This window comes from Triticum urartu, chromosome 1A, assembly GCF_056163025.1.
Source record: "Triticum urartu cultivar PI428250 chromosome 1A, HENAU_Tu73, whole genome shotgun sequence".
Classification (NCBI taxonomy): Eukaryota; Viridiplantae; Streptophyta; class Magnoliopsida; order Poales; family Poaceae; genus Triticum; species Triticum urartu.
In genome coordinates, this window is record NC_141873.1 from 564,052,764 (window position 1) to 564,079,167 (window position 26,404).

A 26,404-nucleotide genomic window follows, 5' to 3' on the forward strand; every position below is an offset into this window, starting at 1 on the left:
CATGCATGCAATTGCACCAAAGTGGGCGGACATGCGGGCACGGCCTACGTAGGGCCCCACGCAAGGTTGGAACGAAAACAGATACAAAACGAACGTTGCGTCATGTCTGGCCAGTGTTTTACGGCATTTTCACGGGAAAAATCCTAGAAAATGCATCGAGCGTCGGAAAAATATGCAAACTGGCGTGGGTGCTGTCGAGGGTGATGCCAACGTGCGGAAAAAGTTTTGTGCCATTTGGCGGAGTGAAAAAAAAGTAGTCGGGAACCCCCCTCCGGTAGACTGTAAAGAAGCTCGTTGCACTGGGGATACGTGATCGCATGCATGCAATTGCGCCAAAGTGGGCGACATGCGGGCACGACCTACGTAGGGCCCCATGCAAGGTTGGAACGAAAACGGACACAAAATGAACGTTGCGTCCGGCCAGTGTTTTACGGCATTTTCACGGGAAAAATCCTAAGAAATGCATCGAGCGTCGGAAAAATATGCAAACTGGCGTGGGTGCTGTCGAGGGTGATGCCAACGTGCGGAAAAAGTTTCGTGCCATTTGGCGGAGTGAAAAAAAAGTAGACGGGAACCCCCCTCCGATAGACCGTAAAGAAGCTCGTTGCACTGGGGTACGTGATCGCATGCATGCAATTGCGCCAAAGTGGGCGGACATGCGGGCACGACCTACGTAGGGCCCCACGCAAGGTTGGGACGATAACGGACACAAAACGAACGTTGCGTCACGCCCGGCCAGTGTTTTACGGCATTTTCACGGGGAAAATCCTAGGAAATGCATCGAGCGTTGGAAAAATATGCAAACTGGTGTGGGTGCTGTCGAGGGTGATTTCAACGTGCGGAAAAAGTTTCGTGCCATTTGGCGGAGTGAAAAAAAAGTAGTCGGGAACCCCCCTCCGGTAGACCGAAAAGAAGCTCGTTGCACTGGGGGTACGTGATCGCGTGCATGCAATTGCACCAAAGTGGGCAGACATGCGGGCACGGCCTACATAGGGACCCACGCAAGGTTGGAACGAAAACGGACACAAAACAAACGTTGCGTCATGTTCGGCCAGTGTTTTACGGCATTTTCACGGGGAAAATCCTAGGAAATGCATCGAGCGCCGGAAAAATATGCAAACTGGCTTGGGTGCTGTCGACGGTGATGCCAACGTGCGGAAAAAGTTTCGTGCCATTTGGTGGAGTGAAAAAAAAGTAGTCGGGAACCCCCCTCCGGTAGACCGTAAAGAAGCTCGTTGCACTAGGGGTACGTGATCGCATGCATGCAATTGCACCAAAGTGGGTGGACATGCGGGCACGGCCTACGTAGGGCCCACACAAGGTTGGAACGAAAACGGACACAAAACGAACGTTGCGTCACGTCCGGCCAGTGTTTTACGGCATTTTCACGGGGAAAATCCTAGGAAATGCATCGAGCGTTGGACAAATATGCAAACTGGCGTGGGTGCTGTCGAGGATGATGCCAACGTGCGGAAAAAGTTTTGTGCCATTTGGCAGAGTGAAAAAAAAGTAGTCGGGAACCCCCCTCCGGTAGACCGTAAAGAAGCTCGTTGCACTGGGGGTACGTGATCGCATGCATGCAATTGCACCAAAGTGGGCGGACATGCGGGCACGACCTACGTAGGGCCCCACGCAAGGTTGGAACGAAAACGGACACAAAACGAACGTTGCGTCACGTCCGGCCAGTGTTTTACGGCATTTTCATGGAGAAAATCCTAGGAAATGCATCGAGCGTCGGAAAAATATGCAAACTGGCGTGGGTGCTGTCGAGGGTGATGCCAACGTGCGGAAAAAGTTTCGTGCCATTTGGCGGAGTGAAAAAAAAGTAGTCGGGAACCCCCCTCCGGTAGACCGTAAAGAAGCTCGTTGCACTGGGGTACGTGATCGCATGCATGCAATTGCACCAAAGTGGGCGGACATGCGGGCACGGCCTACATAGGGCCCCATGCAAGGTTGGAACGAAAACGGACACAAAACGAACGTTGCGTCCGGTCAGTGTTTTACGTCATTTTCACGGGGAAAATCCTAGGAAATGCATCGAGCATCGGAAAAATGTGCAAACTGGCGTGGGTGCTGTCGAGGGTGATGCCAACGTGCGGAAAAAGTTTCGTGCCATTTGGCGGAGTGAAAAAAAAGTGGTCGGGAACCCCCCTCCGATAGACCGTAAAGAAGCTCGTTGCACTGGGGTACGTGATCGCATGCATGCAATTGCACCAAAGTGGGCGGACATGCGGGCACGGCCTACGTAGGTTCCCATGCAAGGTTGGAACGAAAACGGACACAAAACGAACGTTGCGTCACGTCCGGCCAGTGTTTTACGGCATTTTCACGGGGAAAATCCTAGGAAATGCATCGAGCGTTGGAAAAATATGCAAACTGGTGTGGGTGCTGTCGAGGGTGATGCCAACGTGCGGAAAAAGTTTTGTGCCATTTGGCGGAGTGAAAAAAAAGTAGTCGGGAACCCCCCTCCGGTAGACCGAAAAGAAGCTCGTTGCACTGGGGATACGTGATCGCATGCATGCAATTGCACCAAAGTGGGCGGACATGCGGGCACGGCCTACGTAGGGCCCCACGCAAGGTTGAAACGAAAATGGACACAAAACGAACGTTGCGTCACGTCCGACCAGTGTTTTACGGCATTTTCACGGGGAAAATCCTAGGAAATGCATCGAGCATCAAAAAAATACGCAAACTGGCGTGGGTGCTGTCGACGGTGATGCCAACGTGCGGAAAAAGTTTCGTGCCATTTGGTGGAGTGAAAAAAAAAGTAGTCAGGAACCCCCTTGAGTAGACCGTAAAGAAGCTCGTTTTAAAAAACAGACGCAACTAATGATTGGAAAAAAACTAATGAATGGGTTAGTAGAAAAAAATGAATAGGCCCACGTATACATGCATATCCATCGGGGGTCAAAGCCGCCTCCACGCCTCCATGATCTCCAGTCCATGCCGCCTCCACGCCGCCTCCAGGATCGCCTCTCCCGACGCCATCTACGGCCAACGCCGCCCCCGACGCCACCTCACACCGCCTCCACGATCGCCTCCCCCGACGTCATCTGCGGCCGACGCCACCTCACGCCGCCTCCACGATCGCCTCCTCCGACGCCATCTGCAGCCGCCGCCGCCCCCGACGCCACCTCACGCCGACGCCCGCGACGGCCCTGACGCCATCTGCCACCGACGCCAGCTCACGCCGACGCACCGACGCCGTCGCCCCCGTCGCCTCGTAACGCCGACACCCTCAAGTTGGTGAACACAGATTCGGACCTACTTGCATGTTTCATGTGCTTTATCATGTATAACCTTGATCGTAGAATTTTTTGTCCTAGGATCAGTAGAGTGTGTAGTTAGAGTTTGTTAGTTGATTGAGAGTGGGCTGCATGTTCCACTCATTAAGTTAGTGCACTAAGTACTGCGTAAATACATGCATGCATGAGTGGCTGATACATGCCCTGTAGATACCATAGTTTTTCTTAGTTGTGTGAAAACCACCGAAGTGTTTGGCTATAGTGTAGTTTTGCTATAGTTTTGGTAATAATTATGCATGCATGACAGCTGATTCTAATTCAGTTTTTCTAGGTATATACAACAGAAAAACCATGGTATAAAAATACTATGGCATCTTAAACCACGTACCTGTTCTAGTCCAAACACCTCAAAATATTACATACCAAAGCTTTTTTCAGAAATCATAGTGTTTCTAAAAAAACTTTAAAATTACTTTGCTCCTAAACACACCCTAAGTTGCACCTTCGAATGTGTAATGTGAATGAGCTTATATACCTATGAAATTTATTTACAGTTTGCGACCGACGCCATCTGCCACCAACGCCACCGCGCCGCCGTCCCCCAGGGCCGGCCCTGATCCCATGGCACGAGGTACTATGCATTCATCATAGAAGTTCCCAATGCTTATTACAAGTTAGTGCACGATGTGGAGGCCATCAAAGCATATAATTGGAACGCGTTTACTTTACGCGTTTGCGTTGAAGGAATCACAAAGACCTTATCAGATCATACAAAATTTACCTGGCCGGTCGGAAACCTTGCCCTCCTACAGGTAAATCTTATGTTATATTTGTTTCTTTCAAACTATAGTTTGTGAAAAAAATTGCTAATATACTTCATGTTCATGCAGTACTTGTTTTGGGAGAAAGTGCAGCCACTGGATGATGACGCATTTGATCCACTGGCTCATGAATATCCGTTGATGCTTAATTGGTCAGAAGATGAGGCTAAGAAGCGTGGCACGTACGACACGTCATACGGCCGTGGTAATGGGACGGTAAGTTTAATTGGTTCGTACTGCATGCACTTCTGTTACTATTTACATGTTGAGAAATTTAAATTGATTTAACCTGTCACAGATTGATGACATGATAAGTGAGAAGTACATGCAGACATTAATTGCTCAACAAGGAAGAAAGGCGGAGGAAGAATTAGAGCAAGAAGATCGTGCCCAAAAAAAGAAAGATAATAGAGATGAGGCGTCATCGAGCAGGGATACTACATTACATCAAGTGATGAAATGCATCAAAGATATGCAAAAAGAAATTAGACTTCTCCCTGGAAAATGTGCTGAGGTAATATGAGTGATGTGTACTTCAGTTTACATGGGAATATGTTGGGGAACGTTGCAGAAAACAAAAATTTTCCTACGGTTTCACCAAGATCCATCTATGAGTTCATCTAGCAACGAGTGATCGGATTGCATCTACATACCTTTGTAGATCACACGCGGAAGCGTTCAAAGAACGGGGATGAGGAAGTCGTACTCGACGTGATCCAAATCACCGGAGATCCTAGCGCCGAACGGATGGCACCTCCGTGTTCAACACACGTACGGTCAGCATGACGTCTCCTCCTTCTTGATCCAGCAAGGGGGGAGGAGAGGTTGATGAAGATCCAGCAGCACGACGGCGTGGTGGTGGATGCAGGGGTCACCGCAGCAGGGCTTCGCCGTTCTACTACGAGAGGGAGAGGTGTAGCAGGGGAGAGGGAGGCGCCAAGACTCAAGGGTGCGGCTGCCCCCTCCCCCCGCTTTATATAGGCCCCCTAGGGGGTGCGCCGGCCCTAGGAGATGGGATCTCCTAGGGGGGGCGGCGGCCAAGGGGTGGAGTGCCCCCCAAGCCAGGTGGGGCGCCCCCCACCCTAGGGTTCCCAACCCTAGGCGCATGGGGTGGGCCAAGGGGGGTGCACCAGCCCACTATGGGCTGGTTTCCCTCCCCACTTTGGCCCATGGGGCCCTCCGGGATGGGTGGCCCCACCCGGTGGACCCCCGGGACCCTTCCGGTGGTCCCGGTACAATACCGGTGACCCCCGAAACTCTCCCGATGGCCGAAACTGCACTTCCTATATATAATTCTTCACCTCCGGACCATTCCGGAACTCCTCGTGACGTCCGGGATCTCATCCGGGACTCCGAACAACTTTCGGGTTACTGCATATTATATCTCTACAACCCTAGCGTCACCGAACCTTAAGTGTGTAGACCCTACGGGTTCGGGAGACATGTAGACATGACCGAGATGGCTCTCCGGTCAATAAACAACAGCGGGATCTGGATACCCATGTTGGCTCCCACATGCTCCTCGATGATCTCATCAGATGAACCACGATGTCGAGGATTCAAGCAACCCCGTATACAATTCCCTTTGTCAATCGGTACGTTACTTGCCCGAGATTCGATCGTTGGTATCCCAATACCTCGTCCAATCTCGTTACCGGAAAGTCACTTTACTCGTACCGTAATGCATGATCCCGTGAGCAGACACTTGGTCACTTTGAGCTCATTATGATGATGCATTACCGAGTGGGCCCAGAGATACCTCTCCGTTATACGGAGTGACAAATCCCAGTCTTGATCCGTGTCAACCCAACAGACACTTTCGGAGATACCCGTAGTATACCTTTATAGTCACCCAGTTACGTTGTGACGTTTGGTACACCCAAAGCACTCCTACGGCATCCGGGAGTTACACGATCTCATGGTCTAAGGAAAAGATACTTGACATTGGAAAAAATCTAGCAAACGAACTATACAATCTTGTGCTAAGTTTAGGATTGGGTCTTGTCCATCACATTATTCTCCTAATGATGTGATCTCGTTATCAATGACATCCAATGTCCATAGTCAGGAAACCATGACTATCTGTTGATCAACGAGCTAGTCAACTAGAGGCTTACTAGGGACATGTTGGTGTTTATGTATTCACACATGTATTATGATTTCCGGATAACACAATTATAGCATGAATAAAAGACAATTATCATGAACAAGGAAATATAATAATAATCCTTTTATTATTGCCTCTAGGGCATATTTCCAACAGATTATTCATAATTTATGCATGTAGTTAATGCTTTCGATGTGTCATTAAAGATAGTAGTGGAGAAGCTGGAGAAGAAAGGTCTTGTCTTCAAGCCAAACAAGGGGTCTCATGATGACATTGAGTTTGTGGAGCATAGTGAAGACTGGGTGGGGAAGTATGGTCCATCAAAATATTGGCCAGATGTAGAATCAACTCCTGGAAAAGAAGATATGGACAACAGGGTGGACGCATCCTTCACCACTGGGAAAGGGAACAAATTGGCACGTGAGAAAGGTGTGCATCACAACACACCTGGTACAGGAGATGAAGGCGACCCCTTCGTTATTGAGGACAATGGTAATTCACCCAACCCATCTCTTGCGACGGTAGACACGAAGGACTTTCCAGCTATTAATTCAACCCCCAAGAATATTAATGAAGTGTCAGACGGGTCTAGCGCCGATAAATCTGAGGAGATTAGTATGGATAGTCTGAACACCCGTATTAAAAATGCGAAAGAAAATGGCACTCAGGAGAATGATGGGAAGGAAAATGATGGGAAACGCAAGAGGAAACAGTCAAAATACTGTCTTTCACCTTACCAGCAGAGCGGTGGACGTAAAGGTGCAAAGAAAAGTAAGTGCTAGGTAATTTATTCTTGCAACATACTTCTGTCCTTGCATGCACACTTTATTAACTCATTGTTTCTTACTGTTTTAGGTCTATTTGGTATAAGAGCTGCTATGATTAGTACTGATTACATTAATGAGGATCACATAGAGGCCGCGAAGGTTTATATCCGGACACTGGCAGAGTCGGAGAAGCTTTGCAGAAAAACTGTTGTGCACATGACGGGAATTGGTGGGGAAACATGTACACCTGATATGCTTCAAGCCATCATTTCAAAAAAGTGGTTGCATGGCGGTGTAAGTATTAGCACTAAGTTATTAAGTTGTACATGTCATTTACATAAATTATCTAATAGGCGTATTGTTGTTATGTTATTTTGTAGGTCATCAATAGTTATTGCAACCATATGCAGACCCATAATCCTCGTGCTAATTGTCACATATTATCATCTTGGGTGTCCCACTGGCTTATTCTTCGTGCTGATGGAAAGGTTAACAACTCTAAGAGGCATTTTATGGATCATTTCACAAACCAAACTAAAATGGTGTCTAGAGTTACTGAAGAGTATTTCATCAAAGATAAGGTACTTCAGTTTAGTATGATAATTCGTACTAATAACTATCTGTGTGTACACCAACATGAATAAATTTTATTGTAGGCATACTTTCCTTTTCATGTGGAAGAAAATCATTGGATAACAGTTCTTATGCACAACAAGAAAAAAGAGTTTCAAGTTTTAAACTCTACTGGTAAATGCAGCAAAAGAGTTCTTACAAAGATTGCTAAGCCGGTAAGCTTACAACGTTATATAAAACAATATATAGTTATTCGAAACGTACTTCATATGGATTTGTCATTTTTATTTCAGAGGGCAGAAATAGCTAATGATACAAACGAGGTGAATGCTCTTATTGGAACGGAACATCCTGACGTATCTTCCTGGCCAATAAGGGAGTACAATATGCCGTCACAAACAGACGGGTATATTGCAAACGTTGAATTAGTATGTACTTGTCTGATCCATCAATAATTGACTTGTGGTTTCTTGCAAAGTCTCTTGTGGTCTTTTCATAGTGAAATGCGTTCAAAACTGGGACAGAGATGATTGGACATTTGAGTTTGATCAAGATGAGGTTAATGCTTCAAGGGGACGCATCCTAGCTGAAATACTTTTTTTAGAGTGCAACACGAAGGAAGTAGTGAAAGAGAAGATCCTCAAGATCATGGAGAAGAAATGAGTCGGAGGATGGGTGTTGGCCATTATCTCCACTAAATAAACGTATCGTTGTCGGTACTTGATACAATTTTCATAATAAGACATCTCTATATTGTAATGCGGCATGGTTTAGCATGTTCCGCAACTAAATAAATGTGCCGTGGTCGGTATTTGCTACAATATCTATTTTTCAATGTCACTCTTATTTGCATCGTTGTCAGTGACACTCTTATTTGCATCATTGTGGGTGATGATTTTTAACTTGTTATATAGTGTGATGATTATGCCACCGTGGCCGGCCTGGTGTTGCTATTTTATATTGTTTTGTATATTGTAGTGTGATGTAATGCGGATGCCGGCTGCTTTTTGTCAAAAAAAAGCTTAGAAAAAAAATGCCCAACCACCTCAGCCGGGTCCATAGTAGCGAACAGATCATACCCAAATCAAGCCCGAAGGGGGCGACTCGAGCGGCTGATAGAGCCCACTAATGGGCCCGGCAACGGGGTCCAACGGGGCTGCGGGCGGTGATAAGAGAGGAGCTCGGTGGAGGGGGCGGAGGCAGCTATTTAAGCCGCTCCTCGCGCCCCCCGCTTCCGAGGTGGTACTAAATATGGCGCCGCACGCTGCACTTGGTCGCCGCAAGGCTCAGGAGGCCTAATGTGCGCTGTCTCGGGCCGGCCCAGTTCGGCCCAATGAAGGCACGCGGCCAGTCGCCCCCTCCCCCGGCCCACGCCCACTCCCCTCCCCCGCGCGTCGCTGAACTCAGTGTTTAGTCCCACCTCGGAAGCGGGGGCGGGCGAGGACCGGCTTAAATACCTGCCTCCGCCCCCTCCACGGAGCTCCTCTCTACTTAGTACCCGCAGCCCCGTTAGACCCCGTGTCTGGGCCCATTAGTGGGCTGAATCGGCCGCCCGAGTCGCCTTTGGGCTTGATTTGGGTAGGTTCTGCCTGCTACTATGGACCCGGCAGAGGTATTTGGGCAATCTTTTTTTCCGAACTTGCTACTTTGGACAGAAGCAGCGGCCGACCGCATTTCAAAACAGTACAAAGGGAATCACGGTACAAAATAGCAGCGTCCGGCCGCATTTTATCACAGTACAATGAATACAAATCAGGTGTAGTAATCATCATAAAAAATAAACAGAATTTCGAAATTGCATATAGAAACAGTACAAATCATCACGTAACAGCACAAATCAAGTTTTCTGGCACACATGTGCGAATAAAAATTGCAATACATATCAAGTTTTCTGGCACACATGTGCGAATAAATATAGCATAGGTTATTCCGACATGACTCGTGCGATCACTTTTATTCCTCCTACAAACCAAGCTGCGTCTCTACGCCCAGTTCCTGAACAAAACATAAAGAAATGGGTGAGCAAATATAGTTGGTAAAGTCAAAATAGCAACATAAAAAAAATAAAAAGGTTGCAACTCACTTCTCGTTCTTACTGCATGTAGCCTTGTTATGACCTGGGAGACCACACAGACTGCACAAAGGACCACTTTTCTTCTCTGTAAAATCTTTTGGCCTACCATTCTTTGTAACGTCGGGGCCCCCCTTCGATCGCCCCTTCTTACGTGCACCCTTTGTCAAAACTTTCTGAGGATCACCAATACCAGGCTCAACTTGTTGCGCCTGACTTGCCTCCTTCTTCAGCATAGCATACCTTCTACTCCTATAAGTTCCTCCTCTGAAATCTTTTTCTGCGCTATTATGTTGTCCAGACACTTCATCAACTCGTCGTACAAGAAGGGATCATTTGCTGCAACATGAGCAGCTTCTACGGTCTTAATGGTTATTGCACTATACCGTTCTCTCTCCAATGGCCCTGACCAACCCCATCCAAACATATCACTCTTTCGCTGCACAGGCAACCCATCTCTCACATGTTTGGACAACCGATGCAGGACACAACACTTTGGTATTTCAGTTAAGTTCAGATGATGGAGAACAAACAGAATGTGTTTGCATGGCAGCCCTTTCCGAACCATCCTAAGACAACTGCATGTAATAGTTTCTTCTGAGTTACCTGGTTCATAAACAACATTGTACCTGAACTTGTGGTTATCCTTCCATGTCACCATGAATGTCTGACGACCAATTCCCACGAGCGTCTCAAATATCTCCAACTGACCCATCTTATGCAAATCATATTGCAGGATGTAGAAATTAGCAGGTGTGAATACTTTGGCGGCATGCTCCTCAAGGGCCTTATATTCAGTAACCGATGGTGGTTCCTTCTGGAATGCCTCGCAGTCATCGTACGCCTCGTTCTCACGCAGGCGAACTATACAGTTCTCATAATGCACCACCAAATCTACAATAGTCATATCGTAGTCCAGGTGAAGGTGAAGGCAGGAGTTGAGGCTTTCACTCCTCTGGTTACTTCGCATACCAAGGAAAAAACCATTGGAAAGATATGAAGCTGCCCATAGTCTCCTCTTCCTGTACATCCTGTCAAGCCACTCTTCAGTTCTATCCGTCTTCCATTTATCATAGAAAGCTTTCCATCTCTACTCAAAGTTCGCTTGAGAGGTGGCATAGTACAAGAGCAATCTAAACTCATCCAGTGACTTGTAATGCAGGTGCCTCTACATATTTTTCTCGATATGCCAGGAGCAAAGATGATGGAAAACATCTGAAAGGACAGTCCGAATAGCCCGGATCATTGCAGCGTCACCGTCTGTGATGATTGACTTTGGCTTCACCTGACAGTTTGCCTTCATAAATGTCTGCAGCAACCACACGTATGTCCCTTCCGTCTCGTCAGCAATGATGGCACAACCAAACACTGTGGTGCAATGGTGGTTGTTAACTCCGACAAAGGGGACGAACGTCATACCGTATCTGTTCATCTTATACGTGCTATCAAACACGACCACATCTCCGTAGTCCTGATAGTCCCTCCGCGACTGTGCATCGCACCAGAACATACTCTTCAGTCTCCCTTCCTTGTCAAGCACATACTCAAAAAAACTCAGGGTCCTTCTCCTTCCTGCTCCTCATAATGCCAACTGCCGTCTCTGCATCACCCTTTGCAATGAGCTTCATTTTTTCTCTACAGCAAAGATTGTAAATGTCCCTCCTGATAAGCCTGCACTTATTGTACGAACCGTATCTGCTGATGAAGTTGTCCATTATAATATGCTTTCTTATCCCGGCCGCTTCCATCGCCAATATCTCAGCCCTCTGGCCATCTCCAATCCGTCTGTGTGACCACAAAAAAAAACCTCGTCGGGCCGAGCCATCGCGTGGTTGTGATCATCCACGAATGATGCGACGAACCAAACGCCACGTTCTCTATCCAGCTTCACCACCATATGTGCACCGCAGTCGCAACGAGTCTCCGGTCTAAGCCTGCGCTTGCGGCCCTCCATGGTTATGAACTTGTTCTGCCTTCTCCCTGCCCTGGAGCAAAGAAACCGCCGGTACCGTATCATTCCCGAAGCACCTCGTTTCACCTTCTATTTCCTGATACTAAACCCGTGCTCTCTGGCGTGATTGTTGTAGAATATGTATGCATCCCCTTGTGACCGAAAGGTCATAGCCATGACCTTCCAATGTGTCTCAAGCATCTTCTGCTGCCTTTGAGCCTCCTCAATATCGATCTCTCCCTCATCGTGATCAACGCTAGGACCATCTGACTCCTCCTACAACATTCATTTGAAAATATATATGTCAATTACTATCATTTAAACCCTCATTTAAATCATAGTATTGATCAATGTACAACATCTATCAACTAACCTGGCTCAAATTATCTGCAAATGATTCCTGCCAACTATGTTGCACATTGTCAACATCCACATATTCCTGCAAATTTATACACATGGTTAGCCATGCCATACTTTGCAAATTCAAAAATAAAATCAAAATATACGCCACTTACGTTTTCACTATTTGCGCCATGTTCATTACTATGAAAATCATCGGAGGTAAGATATCATATGACGAGACGGAATCATTGTTGCTGATGTCATCATCTTCGTTCAAATTATCGTTATCAGTCTTAGTCACCTTATCAGTATCATTCTCGTCCCTCCCGAATGCGGATTCTTCGTCCATGTCAACACGCCTAGCTAACTCACAAAACTGCAAAACATTTGAAGTGTTGATTATAACAATGACAAAAACTCATGTTGGTTTGCAAAAAAAGAGAAAGACGTGTAATCCATGAACCCAGTAGCTACCATGAATTTTTTTCTTAATGCAATGGTTCAAACAACACTTTTTTGTGTTGTGTGAAACAACTAGTTGAGGTTGCCCAGCGGTGTGTGCATATTGTGTGATGTCGTCATGACAAAAATAAGCGTTCCTTAAATTAACTAGCCCTAACATCTATCCTAGATTCGCCACTTAACTAGCCCTAACTTCTATCCATCATGCCCGCTAGGTTTAGATGACAAACCTTGCCCCGCGGTGTAGGCGTCGCCGGTGTTCGACGACGGCAGTTGTCCCTGCCTTGAATCTACCAGCCGGCCACGTGCACGACGAGCCACCGGCCGGATGTTTGGCAGGATCCGCGACGGGGGGTAGGGAGACTGGTCCGGATGCGGCGTGGCACGTCGGGCCCTTCACGTCCGGGGGATGGATGATGACGGTGAGATGCGGCGACGCACGCCGTTGGGATGGCGACGGTGGCGTCTGACGAGGTCGGATGGCGGCGATCCGCGGCGCCGGCGATCGGATGGGGCGGGCGAGTACACGAGGTGGGCGGTGGAGTAGACGGGGTGCCTTCACGTCCGGGCGGTGGACGATGACGATGAGATGCTGCGACGCACGCCGTTGGGACGGCGACGGCGGCTTCGGACGGGCTCGGACGGCGGCGGCGGACGGGGTCGGAGGGCGGAGATCCGCGGCGGCGGCGATCGGATGGGGCGGCCGAGTAGACGGGGTCGCGGGCGAGTAGATGGGGTGGGCGGGTAGATCGTGCAGGCAGTTTTTTTGCATGCGCGCGGTTTACGTATGCCAGCTACAACCGTATAATACGAGGTGGGCATACCCTTCTTTGTATGACTATTCTGCCCTTCTACGTTTTGTTTGGGGGGGGGTCTACCGAAGCAAGCCCCTTATTCTTGATGTAGTAGTGATTTTCCATGAGGTTTTGCATGACGTTGTTAAAAGAAATAAAGATGATTGACTGTTTAAAGTATATTTTGAAAAGTCCTATGACCAGATCAACCGGGTTTTCCCTAAACAAATAATAGAGATGAAAGATTTCCTTCTAAATTTATCACCTGGCTTATGATTTCTATAGAATGTGGGCATGTAGCTGTTAAGGTGAATGATATGGTAGGCCTTTTTTAATGCCAAAAAAGGGTTGACGTAGGGAGATCTTGTCAACCGTGTTTTGCAAACTACCTACGAGCAATATTGCAGTCGCACATAGATTTATCCTAAAATCTAAAAAGTGGCCGCGCACCTTTTAGAGGAAACGAGCGGTCTGGCTCACAGCGCATGCATGCCTAATTTTTTTGTCTGCTAGTGCATGTGACTGCAGCATTAAATGTCTTCACACTGTCCCTTTACTTTGGAAAACGACCAGATCCATATGTATTTATTTTAGGTTTTCAAAAATTCAAAAAGTCATATCTTTCAAACCGCACATCAGAATTCAAATCTATTTTCACCCTCCAAATCCTCACGACGAGATCTTTGAAACTAGATCCCTCATGGGTATGTTTTGACGAAAAAAATCCGATGCCAACTTTGAGGCTATATGGTGCAACTTTAGTACTACATTGTGCAACTTTAGTACTGCATGATGCAACTGTTTTTCAAAACCAAATTTAGAGCTACATGATCGAACTTCCAATGAGGTTACAACATAGCAACCATAACAACCGACTTTTGTGATGTGCAACTAGTCTACTGCCCCGACCAACTACCTAGTTGTAGATGTGCAACTCTCCTCCCTACTTGTGGATGTCTACTATTGGCATACTCTACCCACCTCCCCTGTTAGGGATATGTGCAACTCAGTATGTTGTTCAAGCCAACTGTCTATTAATCGATGTGCAACTATTTCCTCTCCCAGCTTGTGGATATGCAGTTCGGTTGGCGAGGGCAACAAACGGAGTTGCACATAGTCTACTAGGCAGTTGGCCAAAAAAGCATGCGAAGTTGCACATCTCACAGGCAGGGATAGTTGAATGGTGAAAATTCCATATTCACAAGGATAGTGAAAAGCTGCATATAGACAGGGTGCTAAAGTTGTAAATCTCAAAAACAGGGGTGGTTTGGACCGGTTGCTAGAAGAAAAAACTACACATCCATGGGGTGTATGATCAAAAGTTGCTCTCACTGTTAGACATTTGGTTGTGGCAGTATCCGAAGTTGCACATCCACTAGTAGGAAATTGGCGGATACAACAAAAAGTGAAAGCACATCCACGGGCAAGGGGAAAGTTGCACATCAATTACTAGGCAGTTGGCCTGCGCAATAGACGAAATTGCACATCTCACGGGAAGGGGTGGTTTGAGGGGGTGGAGGTGACATCAGTGAAAACTGCACGTCCACGGGATAGGCAAAAAGTTGCACATCCACGGTCAGCTAGTTGCACATCAACTACTAGGCAGTTGCACAAAACGAGGCACTAAATTGCACACAAAAAATTTCGTCGAAACATAGCCATGCGGGATCTAGTTTCAAAGATCTCGTCGCGGGGATTCGGAGGGTGAAAATGGATCTTAATTTTGATGCGCGGTTTGAAAGTTATGGCTTTTTGAAATTTGTAAATCGTGAATTAAATGATACAAAGTCATATGCGTCCATGCATTAAAAATAGGAACAGCCGGACGCATGTCTGTTGGATATTTTCTGTTTAACTAGCTGGGACCATAGGAATCTTTCCTAATCAGGATAGAGAGACAAACACTTTCTATTTAATATCCGGTCGCTGTGAAGCGCTAGCGACCCAACGGCTGCCCGCTAGACGCGTCCTAGATTTATTTGGTTGTGGGACGTAACCTCGCGTTGCCGAACGAACACACACTAGTAGAAAACAGGGCTATGGTCCAGGCCGGCTCAGCCCATTAGTCCCGGTTCAGTCTAGAACTGGGACTAATGTGAGCATTGGTCCCGGTTCGTGCGGCTAAGGCATTAGTCCCGGTTCACTCGGGCCCTTTAGTCCCGGTTTAAGACATGAACCGAGACTAAAGGGTGCGATGACCTTTAGTCCCGGTTCGTGCCTCAAACCGGGACTAAAGATTAGACCTTTAGTCCCGGTTTGAGGCACGAACCGGGACTAATGGGGTTGAGACCTTTAGTCCCGGTTCGTGCCACGAACCGGTACTAAAGGTCCCATTTTCAAACTCTACCCCCCCGGGATCGCCTTTTCAGTTTAAAAATAAATAAAAGAAAATGATGGAAATGTCAAAAAAATAAAAGAAAATAAGTTTCCCATGTGATATGTGGTCTAGTTGTTGGGAAAATTTGCAAATGTGAATTTTGACTTTATTTGCAAAATCTCTCTGAAATTTGTAAAAATGGGCATAACTTTTGCATACTAACTCGGATGAAAAAGTTTTTTATATGAAAAATCATCTACTCGAAAAGTTACATCCAAATTTAACTGGGGAACCCCGTTAAACATTTTCAAAATCCTCAAAAACCTAATAGAAAAAAAGTTACGGGGCTTTTAAGATCTAGAGTGGAAAAAATTGAAAAATATTCAAACAGTGGGCAAACTGTGGTCAAACAATGGTCAAACTAATTATTCTAGAATATTAGTGTTACTAAATAATTATTTTAGTTATTTCAATTTTGGTCAAATCTGGTCAAACTGTGGTCAAACAATGGTCAAACTAATTATTCAAGAAATATTAGTGTTACTAAATAATTATTGTTTTTTAAAACAATAGTTTCAAACTCAAACAGTGAAATGTGTCACTTCATGCTCAAGCAAAATTCCTGAAGGGTAATAGGATTGACATCTTACTATTGTCAGGAAAACAACAAGTGCAGACTTGGAGCGAGGGAGAATAGAACCCGGAAGTTAAGCGTGCTCAGGCTGGGGGAGTGGGAGGATGGGTGACCGTTCGGGAAGTTAGATGATTTGGAATGATGAGGGGTGATTAGAGGATAAATTGAGAAGTGATGAGGGGTGGTGATTACAGACTAGAGGTTAAAATAATTCAAAAGTTTGAAAATAAAACAAAATTCAAAAAAAATTCAAAAAAAATTTCAAAAAAAAAATCATAAAATTTCCTTACCAACCGGGACTAAAGGTGGAGCTCCACGTGGCCGCGCCCTTTAGTCCCGGTTCTGGATTGAACCGGGACTAAAGGGTCAGGGCATTAGTACCAACACTTTAGTCCCGGTTCAGGAACCGGGACTAAAGGCCCTTACGAACCGGGACTATAGGCCCTTTTTCTACCAGTGACATGAAATAGATTTTACCCATTGTAAGGAAGTCGACCGTCCTGGCATGGGACCTCCGGCACCGCACGTACACGGGCAAATACGGCCCAAAATATAGTACACGCGACACGGGAATAGGGTGGAACCACTTCCCCTTGACACGTCTCTCACCAATATGCATAGGACCAGTTTGGTCACCTGCATTGTTTTTCGGCTAATTACATCTATGGCCGATTTTCGCCTCCCTGAGTGAATACGGGCAAAAAACCATGTTCTGCACATAGTTTGGTTGCCTGTAGTGTATTACGAGGTCGTTTCATGCATGATGTTTGGTTGTGCACGACCTAATATTCTGGTCATCCCTTCGCATTGTTGATGACCTTACCACACATTACACGACATATGCAGTACGAAATTAACATCGTGTCAGACCTAGCTACTAATCAAATGGCAGTTCATCCTAGCTACTAACAAATCATAATACAAAAAGCAGTCATATGGCTCAATGGGGGAAAGTTCGTGAATGTCGAATAAGGGGGGAGTTCTCCATCATCTTCATCTTCATCACACTGGAGCAATATTAGCATTGGAGCAATATTGCAAGAGATTTATTTATAGATAGGCTATTAATTACTTGACCAGTCCCCATATTGTCCAATATGATGAATGAGTGTGGTTTTGTGTAGCTCGAGCTACGTGGTACCCCTTATCTTAGCTATCCATTTTTGCATCAGGATCCGTGCAGAAGCATTTGTCATTTTTGTTTCTCTCAAACGAAACAACGTATAAACTTCAAACTTTGTAGAACAACATAACATTCTAATTACTATGTGGGAAAAAACTTTCAGATTTTTTCATGCATTTAAATGCTAAAAATTATTTTTTTTAATCAAGAAAATTCACATTTTGTATATTTGTCGGTCCAAAAAATCTGAAAGTTTTTTTTCACATATTGAAGTTGTAAAGTTTGTTTGATCTGGAAAGTTTGAAGTCTATATGTTATTTCATTTGAGAGAAACAAAAAAGAGAAATCTTCTTGTTGTAAGTTAGTTGAAGAGTACGGATCTCAAAGCAATGTTGGAGGGCCGAAGATAAGAGGTTCCATGTAGCTCGACCTATAGAGAAACTTTACCAATATGATGTCCCAGGAATTGAGGAATAGAAGAATATTGAAAGGGCTTGAATGTCAGATCATTCAAAACATATAAGGATTAGACCATTCTTTTTGGTATTTCATCTTGTCTTCCATATCTAATTGCATAACACCTACAAAATGTAGATATATTAGTACTTAAAAATATATTTTTTACATACTCCCATTTTATTGCGCTTCAAAACAATTCATATCGTTTCCATTGCAGATGATCAAGATATTTACAACATGATCTAGCAAGGGCATAAGTCTCCTTCCTTCCAATGATCTGATATATTTACAACATGATCTAGCAAGGGCATAAGCACTCCATGAGGTTCACTCCAAACACCTCAAGGACAGTCTTCCTGAAACTGGACTTCCACAAGGCATATGACATGGTTAGTTGGTCCTTCCTTCGGGAATGCCTTCTCCGTAAGGGCTTTGACGTTTGTTGGGTGATTAGGGTGATGCAGATGGTATCCTCGGGTCGGACCGCAGTGAACATTAATGGGGAGATCGACCCATTCTTCCCCACATTCTGTGGGATATGCCAGGGTGATCCCTTCTCCCCATTCCTGTTTAACATGATGGTCGATGCTCTGGCTGCCATCCTTGATAAGGCCAAGGCTGCGGGCCACATTAAGGGTATAGTTCCGCATCTTGTTTGGGGGAACGGGATCTCCCTTCTCCAATATGCGGATGACACCATTAACATGGTGGAAGGCTCAGCGAGCGATATTTCGAACCTCAAGTTCCTTCTGTTGTGCTTCCAGCAGATGTCGGGCCTCAAGATCAACTTCGACAAGAGAGAAGTGATGGTCTTAGGATACTCCCAAGACGAGCGCCAGAGCATTGTGGATCAGCTTAACTGTCAGCTTGGGAGCTTCCCCACGACGTATCTGGGGATACCCATTAGTGACTCTAGGCTCACGGTTGCTGACCTGCACCCCACGGTGGGGAAGCTTCAGCACCGTATCGAGCCCTGGCAGGGTCGGTGGCTCTCGAAAGCGGCCCGTATGGTCCTCATGAACTCATCCCTCTCCAGCATGCTCTTGTTCATCATGAGCTTCTACAGCCTTCTGGAGACTCTCCATCACGAGATCGCCACTGTTCAGGGGCGGTTCTTCTGGGCCGGCGAGGGCGATAAACAGAAATACCACATGGTTAGGTGGTCAGAGATCTGCAAGCCTCGCGACCAGGGTGGTCTCGGGATCATGTCCTCCAAGCACATGAACATTGCCCTTCTGACTCGGTGGCTTTGGCGGATTGCCAACAGCGATGGTGGTATATGGCTTTGCATCATTCAGCAGAAATACCTCCGCGGCCAACCCCTCGCTTTCTGCCAGCGGTCTAGGGGCTCCTAGTTCTGGCAATCCGTCATCTAGCTCCTCCCATTCCTCCGGATCGGGACCTCGATCGAGGTTGGATCCGGCACCGCCACGTTGTTCTGGTTTGATAGATGGACTGGTGACTTGCCCCTCGCGGTCTGCTTTCCCGACTTGTTCTCCATAGCGGTTGCCCCATAGATCTCTGTCGTGACGGCCCTCATTGACTTGGGGCAACTCGCGTTCCGAAGACCTTTTGGGCCGGCTGAAACCGCGGACTGGCTGGAGCTGCTCAACTGCATTGCCTTGCACGAGCCTGATCTCGCGACGGAAGCCGACCGATCCAGATGGCGACTAGAGCCTTCTAGGCAATTCTCCACCAAATCTCTCTACGAGGCCATCGCCCCCTCTCTTGGCCATGAGGCTCTCACCTCTATCTGGGAGATTCGCCTCCCTCTGAAAATTAGGATCTTCTTGTGGCAATGGATTCACGGTCGCGTCCCGTCCGGTATGGAGGTCCTGAAGCGGAATGGCCCTGGTGATGGCCACTGCCCGCTCTGCGGGCCTGAAGAGGATTCGAACCATATCTTCTTCATATGTGTGTCCACGCAGTTCCTATGGAGTTGTTTTCGTGGGATAGTGGGTGGAAGCTGAGACCACAATAACTTCCCCGCTCTCTTCGACGAACTCCAGGCGATCCAACCCGCGGTGCGCCACATTAGGTGGCTGACCATTGGGGTGCTTGCCTGGACGCTGTGGACTGTTAGGAATAAACTTGTGATTCAGCGGATTCCTCTTCGTCGTGCTATTGACGCTTTGTTCAAATGGTCTGGTTACTTGCAGCTTTGGCGGCCGCTTAGCCGCCCCAGGGAGAGAGACGCCATCACCTCCATCATCTCCCAGCTTCGCATGATGGCTCTCCGGATGGCTCCATCGCTCCCCCCGCCACCACCGGAACCAGATTAGATTGTCGTCGCCATCGCCACCGCCTCTGCCGTCTTTGTGTTGGTTCGTCGTGTGCTTGTGTTGGGCTTGTTATGTTGTGCCCACAGCTGGACTTGGGTTTGTCTATCTGTGTGTTGGACCGTGCCTGCGGTGGCGTTGTGTGCGAGTGGGGTGTGTTTTGTTGTTACCTTGATACCTTGTTTTTGGTGGTTGCTTTATTTATAAAGCGGGGCGAAAGCCATTTTCAGATATTTCGGTTAGACAGCCTTCTAAATTGTAAATAAATTATTTACATACGATTATGCAACAGTGATGGTCTACTTCCTATGTGGATGCTAGTTTCACTTATGTAACACCAACAAATGAAATATATATTTACCATATTAGAAAAAAATAATGTTGACATACCCCTATTGCTTGCGCCAGAAACATATTTGCATCGTCCCCACGACAGGTGAACAAGGCAGTGACGGCACGGTCTAGCAAGGTTAGAAGTCCCTTGGCATGTTCTTCCTTCCAAAAATCTGATGTATTTGTGTTAGTCAACACCAAAAAATTAATGGAGTGCATATACTCCCTCCGTTCCTAATTATAAGTCTTTGTAGAGATTCAAATCTCTACAAAGACTTATATTTAGGAAGGGGGGAGTAGTAAAAGATGAAGTCAAACTAACATCCACATTATATTTATTATGTAGGATTAATGAAGTAGTGACAGTCTAAACATATGTGGATGTTAGTTTGACTTCATCTTTACTATATTTGAAATCAAAATTATGTACACTTGGCGTAGCCAAAGATTACGGTGACTAAATGTGTTTGCTCTGTTCTGATTGTGCAGACGATGCATGGATTTATTGTCAGTCTTTTGGCATCGATTTTCAGCACTGCTACCTGAACTTCTAATTGAAGACCTTGAGGTCAGGGGGCCATTCAACCATCAAACTAACGTTTTTTTTGTGTGTTTACATGTTTGATACATAGATTGGTCGAGTGTACACTTCCTATATGCACAAGTTACTTCTTCAAGTGATTGTAACTCTTAGTTAAACCTGTTAGTGATAATGAGATAAATTTATCTCTATAATACAATAAATATGGTTGGCTGCTACCCATCTAATTACACATAAACATGAAAAGTATGCTAAAAATTTTCAGTGTGTTTTTTGATAAGAACGGGATTATTCGTCCGGAGCCATAGAGAGATAGAGACACAGTGGTGTCAACTTTACCGTGAACATTAGGCTGGCTAGGTATATACCCATTTTATGCCAAGCTTTCAAAATTTAACTGATCTGGTTAAGACACTGTCAGCTTAACTCTCTCCACACATTGTCTATGGTGTCACAAATGTCTAACTTTTTCTAGGCCAATGCCAGTTCTCAGCAGACATGATCCATAGCATGCTTAATTTTCTATTGCAGAATTTGTCTTGAGGTTCTTAAGTTAGTTTGTCTAAATATTGAAATAATTTTTAATTTAATGCTAGACTTTTTTTACAAGGTAGGAGATTTGTGTGGACGACTCACTTGCTCCTATTTGTAAAATATATCAAAGATTATAAGCTTGCCATACGTTGCTTCAAAAAAATGCACGCATACTTAAATGCAAATACAGGTCTGGAAAGTCAGTTATAACTATGTAGTGTGCAAACAAAGGTCACAAAATTAATGGGTATGTAACAACGGGATTTAACATTTCAGAATTCTTCCACACCATCAACATTTTGAGTAGTTGTCATATAGGTCATAACTTTATAAAAGAAACTATTGAGACGATGCCCGCGCAAATGCGCGGGCCACTCTCCTAGTTTTTTTTTATAAATTTTCAAATAATGTTATGTACAAAAGGGAATAAAAGAAAACCAAAAAAGGAAACGACAGCAGGATTAAAGTTACAACAAGGGTCCTGCAGGTCTGTGCAGTGCTTCCTTGAACTTGCACCGATAGGCATGCAAGCTTGGATTAATGCCGCGTGTTTGGTTGGGGGTAATTAGAGTTAGGGAATGGGAGTTGAAGGGGTACGAGACTTCAAATCTATTGTTTGGTTGGAGGTATTGAGAATTCATAAGGAAGTAGGCATGGGATTCGAGAATCCAACTCCCACCGTTTTATTAATAGGGGAGGGGGTGGGAGTTGGATGGGAATTTTTTTAGTGAGTCAATCTTAACCCTTCATCCTAACTTCGCTTGTCTAGTCCCATGTCAATTCCCACGAATCAAATAAGGGAGTACAATTTCTCCTCATATTCTCACACATAGTTCCTATCACACATCAAACAGATGATTGGAAATAAAACGACTCATCCCATGTCTAATCTCAACACAACTCCCTCCTCTAAACTCCCATTCCCCTTCCCAAATATTGCCAAACACGCTGATGTGATCATTGCGGGTAACCCAAATGCCCCAGCAGAGTAAGATGGTGATCTCCATGAAGAAAGGAACCTGAAGGTGTTCTCTCAAATTAGGGTGAATTCTGTATATGCCACTCAAAACTTGCCCGTACCCTCATCTGCCATTGGCAATTTCCCTTTGTCAAATATGCCACCGAAAATTTGCACCACGTACAGATACGCCACCATGGCCAGTTTGACCGTTAGTTGACCGTCAAGTGGAAGGTGAAAAGACAATTTTGCCCCTGACCTACACTGTAGCAACAGAGCGACACTGCAGCGTCTGATGCACTGTAGCGCCTACTTTTTAAAAAATGTGAATATCTGTACCGCCCACTTTTTTCAAATTTTGTTCACTTTAAAAAATATTTGTTCGCAATATGGGACGGAGCCTGCTGTAGCAACAATTAATGTAGCATGCGATTTTTTAAAAACTGTGCCACCCACTTTTTCCAAATTTTGTTCACTTTTAAAAAAAATGTTGGCAACACAGGCTCCGTCGCACTAATTGTTCACTTTTGAAAAAAATATTATTAAATTGTTCGCAATATAGAAGGACACATTTTAAATAAAATCATGCGCTACAGTAATTGTTACTACAGTACGTCGTCCGCTGCACTAGTTGCTCCAGTACTGGACGCGAAAGTATTCTGCACAGTGCATCGAACGCTACAGTACTGGATCGATAAAGTTGGTGCTGCAGTGCACAAGAACGCCCAGGGGCAAAATCGTCTTTTCACCTTCCACTTGACAGTCAACTAACGGTCAAACTGGCCATAGTGGCATATCTGTACACGGTGCAAATTTTCGGTGGCATATTTGACAAAGGGAAATTTCCAATGGCATATGCGGATACGGGCAAGTTTTGAGTGGCATATACGGAATTCACCCCTCAAATTACGTAGTTACTGGTGTATCGGTCCTTGCACTAGTGACCAAGAGGGGTAAATATAGTTCCAACAGGCTTGCAAAAAGTTATAACAGAAAAACAAGTGATCTCTGGTCTCCGGCGCATAAGTACAGTCCTGGATGAAGAAGTTATTGCGCTGAAGAAGTTCCCTGGTGTGTTTATTCTGTTGTTTAGAACAAGCCAAAAGAAAATCTCCCATGATTGTGTTAGCACTAATCTTGATATGTGTATCAGCATGTTTGCTTTTCATTATGCATGTAATTTAGATGATCTAGGGAGTAGCTAGCCGATGAAGCTTCTGTGCGTGGAGGAGGCGAGATGCCGGGCTGCCGTGCGATGCCGCGAGTATGGTGAGATGCCGATGGCCGCGCGAAGCCGTGATGCTGTGCGATGCAGCATAGTCGTGTGAAGTGACAATACACGTGAGGTGCTGGAGCAGACCGGCCGGCTAGATGGATCAGTTGGAGTTAAACGGATATGTGTATTATAAGTTAGTTGGTCAGTGCCTTGGTAAGTGCATGTTAGCTACTAGTTAGTTGAACGGCTGGGTTTTGAGGTCGTTGAGAGAATGCACGCACGGACTAGGCATAGGCATGCATGTAGGTAGTGTGTTAGTGCATGGAGATCGTGCTGTTAGTGGAGAGTGTGGTTGTGGGTGTGTGCGTGCGTGGCCCTTTATAAGAGATGTAAACCGTAAGAGAAGAAAAGGCCGGCAGTGTGAGGCTCCGGCCATCAAATTTCTTGCGCCTCCATTGTTGTATATGTGAGCTGTGAGAGGCAGCCACCGAGGTAGAAGAAGAAGAAGCAGCGCTGCGAGAGGCGGCGCCAACAGATTGTATTGTATGCTTTAGACACAGTGCATAGTATATATGTATTGTGACACTTGAACATATACTCATAAAATAAAGACGAGGTTCGTCGATCCATTCGTATATGCCGCACCCCGTCCCAGTAGTCCACGTACGCAAATTATGAAAGTTGACATGGAGCATGTCGGATACTCCTTAATAAGTACTGTAGCGTATGAGATTCTTACAATCTGAAAACCAGGAAAAATACACATGCGCTGATGCATCTAGCATTATTAGGTTCACAAATTGTGGGAACCACCGATCACCATCGAAAATATCACGCAAAGAAAGAAGACAGCAGCAGCAGCAGCACTATTTGACGGAGTGACGAGCACCAGTGTGCACCGGCGTGCTGGCGTGCTCACTATTTGTTAGGCTCATGTCCCTTTTCTTAGGCCGATGATACTGCTGGGGTTAAAGCCTAGCTAGCTAGCGGCAGGCAATAAGCTGTGTTCCCCCGTGCGGGCTCATCATTCACAGTTTCACACTGCCTTGCTTTATAGTTGAGTCTCCACCTTGATCGTCTCGTCTCCGGCAGCCGTCCCGTGTCGGTGCTGACACCACACCGTCCCACTCTCGGTGTCGGTGGCGCTGTCACTTTTCTGGTCGATGCGCCCTCGCGTGCACATATATACTTGTACGCACCTGTTCGGACAACACATAAATCATCATCATGTGCCTGCTAGGCTGACGGTTATGTCGTATAGTACTCATATTACACGGTGGACTTGCCTTTCTTCCAGCAACAATGGCCTATCAGAACTATACGATGTTCTTCAACTTGGACGTCTCAACTAACAACTAAAGGTAGCAACGACCTCGATGATGTGATTCTCAAACCACACATGGCCAGAGATTCCAGGCTTTTGAGTCCATCAATCCACTGCCACATCCACTAACCAGCCAAAATGTATATTCCCTCGGCACAAGGGTTCACGCACAACAGTGCCACCACCATTACAATTATGTAATCAAGGTGAGGTTCCCCGGCTGATCGGTTGTGATAGCACGGATGTGGTGGAGGCGATGCCCTCGATGCATCCAGTGATTTCTTCGGCGTGAGCAGGCCTAGGACTCGTTCAGCATCAGAAGCTGGCCTACAATGCTCTGTGTCAGAGCATATTCAGCCGTTCAGCCTTTCAGGACGCCGAAAAAGAGCGGCTTGAAGGTGAACCGGCGCTAGGTTCGTCCCCGGGGCGGCCTAACTCCCAGCCACGCCCTCAGGCGCCGCCCCCCAGCCGCGGTAAATTCAAACATAGATCATTCCTGTTCATAAAATAGACGCTACAAATCCAACGATCACGCGGTCACAAGTTCGGCGTACAAAAAACAGAAAGGACGCGCGTGCGCATCAGACGGCGAGGTCGGCCTCCGGCGTCGGCGGCATCGGCGTGCGCGGGCTTGGCGGGGTCTCTGCGCTGGACGGCGTCAGCGTCGGCGTGCCTTCTATGCTGCGGGTGTTCTCGCGGCCTCATCATCAATCAGGCTTGGCGTCGGCGTCAGCGTCGGTGTGGGTGGCGTCGTCGATGGAAGCTGGTTCAGGATGAGGCCCCGCTCCGCCAAGTACCACGCCTTGACCGCCTCGTCGGTGCTCTGGAGCATGTCCGCCCCGCCCAGCAGGAAAGCCAGGTCGGTGTTTCTCTTCTCCGCGGCGACGTTGGTCTGGAGTAGGTCGAGCTTGATGGCGCTACTCGACATCAACGCCGTCCACCGCGCCTCAGTCTTCTCTTCACGAAGGACGGCCCGGGCTTGCGCGTCGGCGAGGCAGTGCTTGATGGACTCCTGCAGTCGAGCGGTGGCCACGTCAGCGTGTTTCCTCTTCTTGGCACATTTGTTGCCGTCCGGCCGCCCTTCTGACGCGCCCACAGTCGGCGCGTCCGGCTTGTAGGTCTCCTTGGCCTTGTCGAGGGTGCGCCGGACTTCCGCCCACTTCTCGCACATGTCTATGCGCTTGTAGACGTGGAGGTACTTGAATTCGGTGTCGTTGTTGCCCTGCCGATATAAGGCGAATATGCGCAGCAACTGCGCGGAGGAACAAACAGTTGGTGGGCGCACACGGCGAGGAGAGGCGGGACCGGCGTGGCATACCTGATCCTCAACGCTGGCGCCGCTCTCCGGGCGAGCCGCGACCTCCTCGACGATCCCATGCCATTTGTTGCACGTCCCTTGGATACGTCCCCAATGGTTCGTCATCGCCTTCGACCCGCTCTGCATGTAGACGCCTTTGAAGTAGGGTTCGACGAGCTTGCGCTCGTCGAACTCGGCCTTGATGCGCTCCCAGTACGTCTCGATACTCTGGTACGTGCCGGTGGTCGGGTCGAGG

The 26,404-nt window shown here is 46.7% G+C and overlaps 1 protein-coding gene across 1 annotated transcript; it reads left to right on the top strand.

The window, feature by feature from the left end:
• Nucleotides 1-4,520: 4,520 nt before the first annotated feature.
• Nucleotides 4,521-8,176, top strand: LOC147992781 (uncharacterized). The gene is made up of 7 exons (XM_087541345.1): nucleotides 4,521-4,580; nucleotides 6,380-6,944; nucleotides 7,029-7,234; nucleotides 7,321-7,521; nucleotides 7,597-7,728; nucleotides 7,807-7,919; nucleotides 7,990-8,176. Exons 1-7 carry the CDS (start codon nucleotides 4,521-4,523, stop codon nucleotides 8,174-8,176), a joined length of 1,464 nt encoding a protein of 487 aa, XP_087397471.1.
• Nucleotides 8,177-26,404: the final 18,228 nt, after the last annotated feature.

What these genes read in the sequence shown, in the direction of transcription:
- LOC147992781 (XM_087541345.1), top strand. Translation starts at nt 4,521, where the DNA reads ATGAAATGCATCAAAGATATGCAAAAAGAAATTAGACTTCTCCCTGGA. An exon ending in ACGTAAAGGTGCAAAGAAAA is followed by an intron (nt 6,945 to 7,028) that starts GTAAGTGCTAGG and finishes TTACTGTTTTAG; the next exon opens with GTCTATTTGGTATAAGAGCT. An exon ending in AGTATTTCATCAAAGATAAG is followed by an intron (nt 7,522 to 7,596) that starts GTACTTCAGTTT and finishes ATTTTATTGTAG; the next exon opens with GCATACTTTCCTTTTCATGT.